The following is a 14,339-nucleotide window of genomic DNA, read 5'->3' as shown; positions in this document are numbered from 1 at the left end:
CTATAGCCGGCAGCTTCTATCAACACTACTATAGCTGGCAGCTTCTATCAACACTACCATAGCCGGTAGCTTCTATCAACACTACTATAGCCGGCAGCTACTATCAACACTACTATAGCCGGCAGCTTCTATCAACACTACTACACCCGGCAGCTTCCTTCAACACTACCATAGCGGGCAGCTTCTATCAACACTACTATAGCCGGCAGCTTTTATCAACACTACTATAGCCGGCAGCTGCTATCAACACTACTATAGCCGGCAGCTTCTATCAACACTACTATAGCCGGCAGCTTCTATCAACACTTCTATAGCCGGCAGCTTCTATCAACACTACTACAACCGGCAGCTTTTATCAACACTACTATAGCCGGCAGGTTCTATCAACACTACTACAGCCGGCAGCTCCTGGCTCTTCATGGCTCACAATTGGCTCATCAAAATAAAACCACCCGTTATTTCTAAAGTTCTCGAAACTTTCCTAAAATAATCATCCTAGGATTTTCTCAAAATTCAGTTGGATTTAAAATATCATCAAATAAGAGCCCATATCCAAATATCCTAAGCTGAAAACTTTAGAATGGAATATCCTTAATCCCGATTGGTTAATTCATCTGGAGATTAATAATAAGAGGAGAACAAGCATTATTTAATCTCTAGATTAAGAAAAAGAGAGGATCAAGCATTAATCCCGATATCCACCATTCTAAAGTTCCCAGCTCTGGTCACTTTTTTATTGTTGAATAAAATATGGCTGCAGCGGAACACCTGTATATAAGGAAGATGATAAACTTTATGAAAATGAACATAATTAAAAAATAAGAATTGTGCAAACAATATTTGAAAATAAAATTAACAAATCTAGTTGCAAGAAACGGTAAGATATTTCGGACAGTCGTCTCTGAATCCATATTCGTTGTGGTTAATCCTGTATCTCTTTTTTAGGAAGAGATAAACAACATTCATTCCAGTGTCCAGGAGGAACACCTAGAAAACCTTACTAACATAAAGGTATATATCAGACCCAGATAACAACACTTTAAAGGAATAAACCTTTTCAAGGATCGATAATTTGCTTTTATGTCTAAATGGAGGGCAATAAAATGTTCAGATTTTGTTCAGTGCTGACAATCCCTTGGGCAAGAAACTTTCCTGTGATAAAGTTTTTTTCTCAACTTTTTTGTTTCTTGTTATAGTCTCTTATGCCAGGAAACTTTAAAATATTTTAAGAAATATTAAAACTATATTTTATTTTGGTTTTGCTTTCTACAAAAAAAATGAAATGAAAGGAATAGTTTTTTACCTCTGTGAAAACTCACCAGATCCCAGAAATCTTTAATTTTGTTTCTGTTAAATTGGCAGTTTTCTGCAAATTTTCAGAAATTTGAAAAATTCTGAGAATTGGTTTAGTTCTCTCACAAGAGAAACTTAAATCAAACTTAAACTTAAATCTAAAATGTTAAAAAGTTAGATTTTTATATCTCAGGATCCCAGATGTTTGTTAAGCTGGAGGGGATCGGAGTCACCTATCCTGGTTTCCAGTAGAGTAGGGAACCTGGAGATAATAAACCTTATCCTAGAGAGTATTCCACTCTAGCTATATTAGATAGCTAGCTATATTAGATAGCTAGCTATATTTCAAATCTAAACCTAGCTTTGCATGTAATATAAAATGCAACTAAATCAATAGCTATAGAATAAATGTTTAAAAGTCTAGCAAAAGTGCCAGCTTTCATCCTGAGAAATTACCGAATTATTTAGTTGTATAACTTAACAGAAAACTTTTTCTGACAGGGTCTTTCAGGAAACATGCGAGGAAAAATTATTTGATTATAAAATTCATTGAATTGGCAAACATTGAATACTTCTTTTTATATTGTTTCGAGCTTCTAATTGGCTAAAGAAAACAACTGTTTTCAAGTATTTTTTCATCACATATTGCGTATTTTCTAAAAATATATATATATAAATATACATATATAACCATTAACCAATCCTAATAAACAATAGAACATGTTTTAGACTTATTTTAAGAAGATAAATATGTATATGGTTGAATTTGGATTAAGTTAAAGATTGGCAAAGATAGAAACAAGTGTGCATCTGTTGAGTGCGAAGAATTTAAAATAATACTGAATGACTTCCGTACAGTCGTCTCTGAAGTCTCATCTTTTGTGGGTAACCCTGTATGCAAATAAACTCAGAGTTGCAATGCTCATGTCTGTTCCACAAATAATGCCGCGCACTTAGTTTGTAAAAAAGTAAATAGGGTTCAAATTGTGTTTGATTACCAATATAGGTTGATTACGTAAAAAACTGACTTTTCATGGGAATTCATTATGTGCATGCATTTCAACTCTGTACCTTCACTCTAAAACCTTTTCTAGGGGGTGGGGGCGTCTAGAAAAAAATTCAAATTATCATATTATTTTGTTTTTTAGTTTGCAAAAATTTACAAAAAAACATTTTAATCTTTTCTATTTTAGAATGTAAAAGCTAAGCTGGCAGTTCAAGAAAAAAATTGGAATTCCTTAGTTGACATAGTTCTTAGAGGGGAGGGTTCAGCTCTTCTAGGCTTAGATTCAGGTATGTTGACTAGTCTTAGATGGGAGGGTTCAGTCCATCTAGGTTTAGATTCAGGTAGTTGACTAGTCTTAGATGGGAGGGTTCAGCTCTTCTAGGTTTAGATTCAGGTAGTTGACTAGTCTTAGATGGGAGGGTTCAGCTCTTCTAGGTTTAGATTCAGGTAGTTGACTAGTCTTAGATGGGAGGGTTCAGCTCTTCTAGGTTTAGATTCAGGTAGTTTACTAGTCTTAGATGGAGGGTTCAGCGCTTCTAGGTTTAGATTCAGGTAGTTTACTAGTTCTTCTAAGTTTAGATTCAGGTAGTTGACATAGTTTTCAGAGGGGAGGGTTCAGCTCTTCTAGGTTTAGATTCAGGTAGTTGACTAGTTCTTCTAAGTTTAGATTCAGGTAGTTGACATAGTTTTCAGAGGGGAGGGTTCAGCTCTTCTAGGTTTAGATTCATGTAGTTGACTAGTTCTTAGAGGGGAGGGTTCAGTTCTTCTAGGTTTAGATTCAGGTAGTTGACTAGTTCTCAGAGGGGAGGGTTCAGCTCTTCTAGGTTTAGATTCAGGTAGTTGACATAGTTCTCAGAGGGGAGGGTTCAGTTCTTCTAGATTTAGATTCAGGTAGTTGACTAGTTCTCAGAGGAGAGGCACACCGGACTAACCAGACTGAGCAGCATTCGGTTTCTTCTATTTGAAATCAAACGTGTTTTGGTCTTTAATTCAATAATCATTTACTTTACGGATTTGTTTATTTTATATATTTTTATTCAAAATGCATATGCCAACAAAAAAGTATTTAAGAGAAAAGAATAACAAATTATGTTTAATGGGTCAAATTGTGATCGAAAGTCACAGCTTTCTGGAATATTGACAGAACCGTTAAATCCACGTGGAGGGTTCAGCTTATCTAGGTTTAGATTCAGGTAGTTAACTAGTTCTTAGAGGGGAGGGTTCAGCTCTTAAAGGTTTAGATTCAGGTAGCTGACATAGTTTTCAGAAGGGAGGGTTCAGCTCTTCTAGGTTTAGATTCAGGTAGTTTACTAGTTCTTAGAGGGGAGGGTTCAGTTCTTCTAGGTTTAGATTCAGGTAGTTGGCATAGTTCTTAGAAGGGGGGGTTCAGCTCTTCTAGGTTTAGATTCAGGTAGTTGACTAGAGTTCTTAGAGGGGAGGGTTCAGCTCTTCTAGGTTTAGATTCAGGTAGCTGACTAGTTCTTAAAGGTGAGGGGAAGGTTCAGTTCTCCTTGATTAAAAAGTTCCAAATAATTTCAGACGATCCTGAAGTTTCCGAATTTCTGTTAAACATTCCAAATTTTGAAGAGAAACGTCGAAAAATTCATCAAGGTTAGTTTTTACTATGGTGAAAATTAGCTTTAATTGTTTTTATTTTTGTCTACATGGTTTAAGCCTAGCATATGAGTATTTTGAATTTTGAATTAAAGTTTCAGTTATAATGATTAATTAGCTCTTTTCATGATAATCACGTGATCAATCAGCTCATTTCATGAATATTCACGCAATAAATCAGCTGTTTCCATGAAAAAACACGTGATTGATTAATCAGCTGTTTCCGTGAATAAACTCGTGAATAATCAGCTCTTTTTGAGAATATTCACGTCATAAATTAGATGTTTCCATGAATAAACGCGTGATTAATCAGCTCTTTTCATGAATAACTGTGTGGTTAATCAGCTCTTTTCATAAATAATCGCGTGATTAATCAGCTTTGCCCATGAATAAAAAAGTGATTAATCAGCTGTTATCATTAATAATCACGTGATTAATCAGCTGTTGCCTCTGGATCCTTGAAGGAGCTACGTCTACACCTGGACAGAAGAAAGTTCTCCCAATCCTTGGATCCTGGAACCCTGGTCAATATTCTACACAAATCAATTCTTTTCGGACACTCACAACTTTCAAGGTTAGGTCAAAATTGAAGAGATTGTTTACGATTTTATATCATTTCTTTAATAAATGTGGAAAAAACTTTCCAAGCACCAAAAATGTAAAGAAGACAGGGTTGTATAACATTATTTTTGTAGAAGCGTGTTTGAAACCGCGTAAATTTTCATTTTATAGTAAATCATGCTGAGTTTTGAAATCCCTAGAAAAATATGATTATATTCTTATTATAAAGCAAAAAAATTAAACTCAATAGAAAAGCTTTGTCAACACTCGAAAAACTATTTAGATATTTTGATTTTAGATATTTGATAAATTCCTTTCCAGAGCTGATAAATCTGAAAGACTCAAGGGTAAGATATTTTTTTAAGATTTATAAGTAAAGTCATTATTATAAAATCATAATTTATTCCTTTAAAATGGTTAGTGTTCTTTTATTAAAAAAGAATTTGAAATCAATTTTTTTGTGTCTTTACTATCTAAATATACTTTACAATTTCAGAAAATTGGAATAATTATATATTCTTTTGTAAAAAAAAACTATTTGCTCCCTAGAATTATTAGAATTTATTTGTATAATAACAAAATTTTATATAATTAATAAACCCTCATCATCTTACTTCTAAAAAAAGATAATTCAAAAGGAAAATTTATGAATTTTATATAAATTATTTATAGTAATATTGTATGACCACATCTAAAAACTACTTTTTTTTAAACATTTAATTAGATGATTATACTCAACCATAACTACAATATGCAAGGATTAAAATTCTTAATATTCCTTAAATCAAAATATTCTAAATCAACAAGTCTTTCCTAACAAGTCGATGCACAACATATTCTTTTTAAAACTCCAACAAATTAAGAGATATTAAACATTACTTGTTGCAGGGCCGAACTCCCCTCCATTATGCTGCTTGTTTAAAGGATGAATATAATCTTTATAAAATTATGATAAACAAAGGAGCAGCAACATCGACACAAGATCAGGTTTAGATAATGGAATTGAGACTTTGCAATAAACTCTGATTATCTTTGCAACCCCATGTCGTAGATCTTTGATATTTCAAACTATGAATTTTGTTAGATCAAACAATCTAAGTTTGAAATATCAAAGGTTTACTCCATCAGGTTGCAAAGATAAAGGGATTGTAAAAATTGAGTTTGTGTCAAAAACTCAGTTTCTTAACAGGAAATTGTTAAGTCGAAGTTGTAGCAAAGGAAAAAATATCAGAAAAAAAGAATTCAAGAAAACATGAGAATTAAAGAAAGAAAGGAAAGAAGTAAGGAAGAAAAAAAGGAAGAAAGAAAAAAAAGAAGGAAGGGAGGAAAGGAAAAGAAAAGTTTTGGCGTAAATGTGGAGGAAAGAAAATTAAAGAAGAAACAAAAATAGTGGAAAGAAAGACTTAAAGTGACAATGGAAAAAAATGAAAGAAAGAAAAGAAAATTAAAAAAAATGAAGGGTAAAAGGTAAGACCGAAAGAGAGATGAAGTAAAACAATAAAAAAAAGGAAATGAAGTAAAAGAATGGAAAGGAAAAAAAGAAATAAAGTAAAAGAAAGGAACAATGGAAATAAAGTTAAAGAAAGGAAAAAAGGAAAGAAAGTAAAAGAAAGGAAAAAAGGAAATTAAGTAAAAGAAAGGAAAAAGGAAATGAATTAAAAGAAATGAAAAAAGGAAATTAAGTAAAAGAAAGGAAAAAAGTAAATTAAGTTAAAGAAAGGAAAAAGGAAATGAATTAAAAGAAATGAAAAAAGGAAATGAAGTAAAAGAAATGAAAAAAGGAAATAAATTAAAAGAAAGGAAAAAAGGAAATAAAGTAAAAGAAAGGAAAAGAAAAATGAAGGAAAAGAAATGAAAAAAGGAAATAAAGTAAAAGAAAGGAAAAAAGGAAATAAAGTAAAAAAAAAGAAAGGAAATGAAGTAAAAGAAAGAAACAAAGAAAATGAAATAAAAGAAAGGAAAAGAAGGAAATGACGTAAAGAAAAGCCTAAAGAGTAAAATTTAAAAAATAAATAATAAACATAAATTACAAAATAATGATAAAAAAACTTATACAAAATTGTTAAGGATGGACTAACTGCAGGGCAATACTTGAAACTTGGAAATAAGTTTACAAAAGAAAAACTTCTTCAATTTGTTAGGTAAATGTTAAACAAGGTTCTTATTAATACTTTTAAAACAGTTTTAGGAGAGCATGAAGATATCAATCTGAAGGAATATCAGCTGTCACAGGAAAAGAAGTATTCTTTGATTCTGACAGATTTTTGTGATTTCCATCCTTTCTACGTACAAGTTGTCTAGTTGTTTGGTTGTCTAGTTGTCTGGTTGTCTAGTTGTCTAGTTGTCTAGTTGTCTAGTTGTCTAGTTGTCTGGTTGTCTAGTTGTCTAGTTGTCTAGTTGTCTAGTTGTCTAGTTGTCTAGTTGTCTAGTTGTCTGGTTGTCTAGTTGTCTAGTTGTCTAGTTGTCTAGTTGTCTAGTTTTTTAGTTGTCTAGTTATCTAGTTGTCTAGTTGTCTGGTTGTCTAGTTGTCTAGTTGTCTAGTTGTCTAGTTGTCTAGTTGTCTAGTTGTCTAGTTGTCTAGTTGTCTAGTTATCTAGTTGTCTAGTTATCTAGTTGTCTAGTTATCTAGTTGTCTAGTTATCTAGTTGACTAGTTGTCTAGTTGTCTAGTTGTCTAGTTGTCTATTTGTCTGGTTCCGGGGTTTTAGGAACATTTGTAACTTCTAATAGAATTCAGCTTCAGTATAAGAATAATCAGAGCTGGAAACTTTAGAATGGTGATTAATGCTTGATCCTCTCTTTTTCTTAATCTTCGAGACTAATATATCCATGAACTTAATCATCTTCTACTTGTATCCTGAACAGTTTATAAGATTCAACCAATTATAGTCGCGTATTAGAAGCTGGGAAATTTAAAATTTTTCGCGCCATTTAGGATTAATATACAGAAACGGGAGGGACTCTCTAATTTTCAAAAACCGGTTTTCGATTTTTCTAAACTATATCCAAAAAAGAGTGGATAAAGAGAAAAATTGGATATTCGGATTAAGCAGTCGGGATTAAAGGTATCCCATTCTAAAGTTGCCAGCTCAGTATTGGATTATATCTTCTTTATAAATCTAAAATGTTATAAAAGTTTCAAAACTTTACAAAGAATTTAAAAACAAATATAAAATAATTTACAAAGCCTTGAAAATTGTATAGACTAGTATTGAAAAATAATAAGGTCTTTTTTGGGTTATATCTTCTTTAAAACTTTATTGTAAAAGTTTATTTTTAAAAATTTAAAATGTTTATAAAAATTTCAAAACTTTTCAAAGAATTCAAAAACAAATAAAAAATAATTTATAAAGTCTTGAAAATTGTATAGACTAGTCCTCCAATTAACAGAGAAAATTTAAATAAAAAAGACAGAGACCAAAATGAGAATAAATAGTTCCTATCTTTCAAATAAATTCAGCTCAGTGAAGATAATGTCACTAAGCAATACAAGTTACAGGCAAAAAAAGTTATGTTTCAACCCTTAATCAAACAATTCATTAAAATATTATAGGTTTCACATGGAAAATATTGCTGCGTGAAGGAAAAAATCATCGTCCCATAGGATTATTAAATCTCTTTACTTTATAATTTTCATACTTTTAAAAACTTTTCTTACTTTTAAACTTTTAACTTTTTACACTCTTTTTACTTTTTATACTGTCTGTACTTTTTATACACTGAACCCTTATTTTCCAGTTCCGGGGAACATGGAATTGGACTGAAATATGGAAAATCAGGAATAGTGAACCAGGAGTCCGAGAAATCATATTCAGATTTGGAACCTAATCAAGAGCAGGTCAGGTTCAGAACAAACTTTTATCAATCCTTGGAATATAAGAAATTTCCGTCTGGGGGATTTAGATCTTGCAAAAATTCAAGGGACCGCTTTCTAAATTAGATTCTTTCAAAGAAGACCAGACCGTGGTCTAAGAAACATTCGATTTTGTTTGAACTTTTTAAAACGTTTGTAACCTTTTTTTTAAATTTAATTATTACAATTTCCGATATTATTTTGCATAAATGCATACTGGAAAATAAATTTTTGATTGATTTTTGTACAAAGAAATTGAGTTTTTTGCCACAAACTCAAATATTCTTATTCCTTTTACTTTTTAATCTAATGTTGTAAACATTTGATATTTAAAACTATACACTACTTGATATAACAGAATTTATAGTCTGAAATTGTTAAGGTACCCCCATAAAACACCAAGTAAGCATGATTTAATTTTATATACCGGAAAAAAAGTGACATAGAAATTCAGGGTAATAATTATTTGAAATCGGATGGTAAACTCCCTCTGATATATGTTTTGCATTTTAGTTAGAAGGAAAATTCGAGGTTGCGTGATTTTCATAGACACAAAGCTTTGTAACTTTACTAACGGTTTTATGAATAATCAAAATTTCAAATGTCATTAAATTTAGAAAGTTCAACTTTTTTTGTTTTACTAAGTACACAAAGAGAAAATGCTCACAAATAAAATAGAATATGGTCCAGAAGCGCTTTGAAAGCCTAGTCTCTCTAAAAAGCAAAACAAATATCCGAGGGAGTTTATGATCCGATTTATAAAAATGTTTTCCCCCTGAATTCCTTGACGACCTTGAAGTCTTTAATTGTATCGCTATAAAGATTGATTTATAAAGTAAGTCATAAAAGCAGTATTTCTACATAAACTCTGTTTTCCTATAAACTCTTTGTTTAACTATATAAGATTCTGGTTTAGATATCTGATTCCCTGGATGGAGAAACTATAAAGCAGATAGAACGAAAGTTTGTTAAACTGCAAACTCTAAATCAAAAGGAAAGATTCAAAGTTTTAAAATCTAAATAAGTTAAAGTTTCGCTCATTCAAATCCAAAACAATATTTTACCAAACATGTATTTTCAATGAAAAACTAAAAAGAAGCAAATATTTTCCTGATATCCTTGGTAAAAAGTAAATCTTCTTCATAATATCCTTGGTAAACAGTAAATCTTCTTCCTAATATCCTTGATAAACAGGAAATCTTCTGCCTAATACCCTTGGTATACAGTAAATCTTCTGTATAATTTCCTTGGTAAACAGAAGATATTCTTCCTAAAATCCTTGATAAACAGTAAATCTTCTTCCTAATATCCTTGATGAACAGTAAATCTTCATTATAATATTCTTGGTAAACAGGAAATCTTATTCCTAATATCCTTGGTATACAGTAAATCTTCTGTATAATTTCCTTGGTAAACAGAAGATATTCTTCCTAAAATCCTTGATAAATAGTAAATCTTCTTCCTAACATCCTTGATAAACACTAAATCTTCTTTATAATATTCTTGGTAAAAAGTAAATTTTTTTATAATATTCTTGGTAAATTATAAAATCTGATAATTGAATCTTTATGTACACTGTACAGTGTTTACTGAGAAGGATATTGACTAGAGAACTGTACAGTACAATTCAAACAAGGTTAAGAACTAGTTTCATTTGTTAACATTTATAAAGTAAAAATTTAGAATTTTTCATGCATTAAAAGTTGTAGCAGTTTTCTAATACATTTCCATCCTAAATTCAAATGTTACTCTGAATATAATCTTTTTTTTACAGATTATTAGGTTACAATCAACAATATATATTTAATATTTATAGAGTTCCATTTATTTATAATATTCATATTCATTGATTATTATTAAGACAGATAATTTATCTGTACAATAATAAAATGAACATGCATGCGCCTTTAAGAAAAAAATACTATAAAACTAAAAGTTTGTATTTCATGTTATTTTTATTTATCTCTAGACAAAAAAAACTTTCTAGTCAGAGGGTCTGTTGTAAGTGGAGCAAATTTATCTCATCTTCTCCAGGTAGTAGAAGATACTGGAGGATATATCTCTCCAGGTAGTATTAAATACTGGAGAATATATATTCTCCAGATAGTACTAGATACTGGAGAATATATCTTCTCCAGATAGAACTAGATACTGGAGGATATATATTCTCTAGGTAGTACTAGATACTGGAGAATATATCTTCTCCAGATAGTATTAGATACTGGAGAGCAGGTAGTATTAATTACTGGAGGATACATATTCTCTAGGTAGGACTAGATACTGGATGATATATACATTCTCCAGATAATACTAGATACAGGATCGAGGATATATATTCTTTAGATAGTACAGATACTGAAGGATATATATTCTCTAGGAAGTATTAGATATTTTTCTCCAGGCAGTTTTAGATACTGAGGGATATATATTCTCCAGGTAGTACTAGATATATATAGAACTAGAAATTGGGAGATATATTTTAATATTGCTAGATACTAGAGCTAGTTAAAAGTTCCGAAAAAAAGTAGATCTGCTTGCGATGTCAAACTCAAAAGTTTTCTCCAGGTTGAGCTCCTGCAGTCTGGAGGTGTATACGGAGAAATAGGTCTCCGAGCCACAGATCCTTCAGTTTATACCGTGTTTGCTCCTTTATTCAGGGAAAATTAAACATTTTAATGAATAAAGTTAGTTTCCTATTTTTTTAGTTTTAGATAAATTCAACAAATTAATCTTTGATATCAAATTGATTTTGAGAAGCAAAAATTTGTATTTCATAATTAATTAAATCTAATTAATTATGAATGATGAATAGGAGTAAAGAACCTGTCATCATACAAACCATTAAAATGATTTAAGCGTTAATTAAAAGGCAAGTTGTGGAAAAGTACCATGGAGTGTCTCTTGAAAAAAGGTAAACAAAAATTAAATTCTTAATCGCATTAGTTAAGCAAACCCATTGATAGGATTTATTCATATTTATTTAGACTGAAAAGTGAGGACTGGGGTGACTTGAACGCGCTGACTGAACGGCTGGAAGGACCTTACGAGCACACGGTTCAAGTTATTCAGCTCAAGGTCTTCAGGAACCTTAAAGGATTCTTTTTCCCACCAAGGTAGAGAAGGGGGGGATCAAATTACCTAAAGGGAGTGTTCACGAAAAAGAAATGAGGTATATATGCAAGAATATTAGATCTGTACCAAACGTATACTTTTACTCTGCTATAGTAAAAAATTATGAGATGATCTCAATATACATCTAAATCAACTAATTTATTATTAATTTTAATTTTGATGTTTCTTTATCAAACTAAATTTTGATGTTTAAATTAGTTTCCAATTCTGAAATTTAAAGATTTTAAATATTGTGTTGAAAATATTCAACAATATATTTGAAGATTTGAACCTTATTTCTTTCTACTATATTTAATCTCTTCAGGTTTAACATTTTGTTCTCAGAAATAAATTCCAAACTTTATTCTTAAGATAAATTAACCAGAGACAAAATTATTAAAAATTTAACAAATATGTATTTTCAAATTTTTAGAATGAATGTACAAGACCTTAAGAAGGTGGAGAAGACAGTAAAAGATGCTCTGAATAAGCTGGGTGATGAATATCCAGGTATTTTTTGTAATAAAAAATTTATTTTTATTTTAAACTTTAATCAATAAAGATATCTTATAGGCTTGTACTATTCAATGCAAACTACACCCCTGCCTCCTGAAATAGAAATAAGTCTATCCTCAGATCATGTTTTCTTTTCAAGAAAAGGACGGGAAACAAGTTCGGAAACAAAGTAAGATATTTTTAATTGCATTTAATTTATTCTAAACATTTTTGTTCTAGTCTCTGGCCTTTCGGACGAGGAATTTATCACAATAGAAACAGAGATTTGGTTCTCTGGATCAATGAATCTGACCACGTGATAATAAAATCAATAGAGAAACGCGGCAACGTGCGCATGATGACAAGACGTCTTCGTTCATTCTTGAAATCAATCAGTAAACATTTAAAGTTTGTTCAAGATGAAAAGTACGGGTATTTATCCGTAAACCCTGCAAATATAGGAACCGCACTAGAGGTTAGTATTATAGCTCGGCTACCAAACCTTGCCAAAAACTATTCCAAGCTAAAACTCCTCTGTGAAAACTATGATATCGTTGTCAGGAGACAGCACCAATTTTTTTTCGAACTGGCCAGCACCAAAAAATTAGGACTTTCAGAATTCCAGATAATTGTGACTTTTTTTAATGGAGTCAGAGAAATTATAGAATATGAACGAAGTTTACTATAGATTATTTTAGGATTACTATTTACACTAATACAGATATATTATGTATATTGTATATGTATAAGTATATAGTTTAACAAATGCTTGATTGAATTGTAAAAAAATTAGTTAATGTATAAAAAAGATTGTTATTGTTAAATTAGTTTGTAAAGCTAGTAAACTTGTTATTAAGTTAGATACAAAAGTTGTAATTTGAAAATGTTCTAAAATTCTTGCTATTTTGGTAGTTCAAAATTTTTTTTTTAAATAAATGAAATACTAAAAACCTGGAAAGATTCTGAAGTTTGTTTTAATTGTGAAAGTAAACCCTGCACAGAATTCACTATTTTTACAGTACAATAATAAACAATATACATACACACAAAGGATGAGACTGTAAAGACAACATGAAACTCTTAGAAATAAAGTATCCAAGGTTGAAATAAGTATTCTGCCTTCAATATAAATGTTTAAAAGATAATTTAATAATTAGGCAAAGTACGAATCATGTTTACAGTTGCAGGGAACCAGGTAACAGACAATATACATTCCGTACAGTCGTCTCTGAAGTTTCATCTTTTGTGGGTAACCCTGCATATCTCTATAGCGAGCAAGCATGCAAAGTCAAAAAAGATTTAATAAAATATTTATTCACCTCGTATAATCTTATGCAAGGTTTACTTTAGAAATTAAACAAAAATTCTTGACATTTTCCAGGTTCTTGAAAATATGTTTGTTAATCAGTTGCATGACTTAAAATTGAATAAAATTATATTGGTATAGTCCACAAAAAATGTATTGATCTTGTTTCATTGATACCAATGCATATGTAGTATTATCAATGTATATTGTATCTAGTTATTTTAAACTCAAAATATATTTATCATGAATGTTAAAAATCTAAATTTAGTTGAAATTTGTGAAAATTTACATTTGAATCACAAACGTTTTATTCAAATTTATAATTTGAATTTAATAAAAACTAATTCAGTATTAAAATTACAATTTGTATTTGAAAGATTTCGTTTAAAATATTAAATCAATGTGCAGTGTCAATTAAAATTAAAAATAAATAGTTGTGAATCTGATATTCCAGTTTATAAATGGAAAGTTATTTAGAATTACGTTTACAGTCCCTTTAATGTCTCTTATTGTTCTCCATACTAAACTAAGCTAGTGGGATAGGTAAAATAGGCCACTGATAGGCCGGGTACAGTAAAAAAGTATGAAACCAAGCAGGTATAGGATAGGGTCGGGCGGTACTGTCCGCGAGTTACTAAGGTCAGTACAAGGGGTCGGGTCAGTCCAATTCGAATTCAGATTGACCAAAGGTTGTAATGCAAGGAAAGTTATTTCAGAGGTGTATGCATCTTTTGTACTGCAGTGTACTGTCTCTGGGCGGTAATGTAAACACAAGACGGATGTCGAAGCCTGACATGGGATCCATCTTTCACATAAAAATCAATGAAATATTCTGGTCATAGGAAACTATTATGTGAATTATCATACTAAACGAACACTGATGCAACTATTCTCGTTTACAATTCCGCCCAGAGAGAACTGGTTTCAATATGTACCCACTACGCAGAGTATACGCAACTGCAATTAACTTTCCTTGCATTACAACCTCGGATTGACCAAAGTCCACTGTGATATTTAATTTCAGAGTGAAACTGAGTACTTTAATTCCTTACATTATCATTTATTAACAACAGCAGAAGCCTCAAAATAATTTGATTTAAT

General features: G+C 30.8%; 1 protein-coding gene across 1 annotated transcript in view; it reads left to right on the top strand.

The window, feature by feature from the left end:
- The window catches only part of LOC111714908 (BTB/POZ domain and ankyrin repeat-containing protein NPR3), a 12,392-nt gene extending 1,411 nt beyond the window's left edge, over nt 1-10,981 (top strand). Inside the window, exons 2-13 of the mRNA XM_023490136.1 lie at nt 946-1,011; nt 2,487-2,586; nt 3,839-3,910; nt 4,355-4,487; nt 4,773-4,821; nt 5,363-5,461; nt 6,542-6,615; nt 8,212-8,311; nt 9,243-9,320; nt 9,910-9,962; nt 10,314-10,360; nt 10,892-10,981. Coding sequence (XP_023345904.1) covers nt 946-1,011; nt 2,487-2,586; nt 3,839-3,910; nt 4,355-4,487; nt 4,773-4,821; nt 5,363-5,461; nt 6,542-6,615; nt 8,212-8,311; nt 9,243-9,320; nt 9,910-9,962; nt 10,314-10,360; nt 10,892-10,896 — 876 coding nt within the window. The 3' untranslated portion in view covers nt 10,897-10,981. The remainder of the gene's footprint in view (nt 1-945; nt 1,012-2,486; nt 2,587-3,838; nt 3,911-4,354; nt 4,488-4,772; nt 4,822-5,362; nt 5,462-6,541; nt 6,616-8,211; nt 8,312-9,242; nt 9,321-9,909; nt 9,963-10,313; nt 10,361-10,891) is intronic.
- Nucleotides 10,982-14,339: the final 3,358 nt, after the last annotated feature.

Source organism: Eurytemora carolleeae, unplaced genomic scaffold (genome assembly GCF_000591075.1).
Source record: "Eurytemora carolleeae unplaced genomic scaffold, Eaff_2.0 scaffold120, whole genome shotgun sequence".
Taxonomy (NCBI): domain Eukaryota; kingdom Metazoa; phylum Arthropoda; class Copepoda; order Calanoida; family Temoridae; genus Eurytemora; species Eurytemora carolleeae.
The sequence above is the reverse complement of the archived record's forward strand: the minus strand, read 5'-3'. Positions and strand labels throughout refer to the sequence as shown.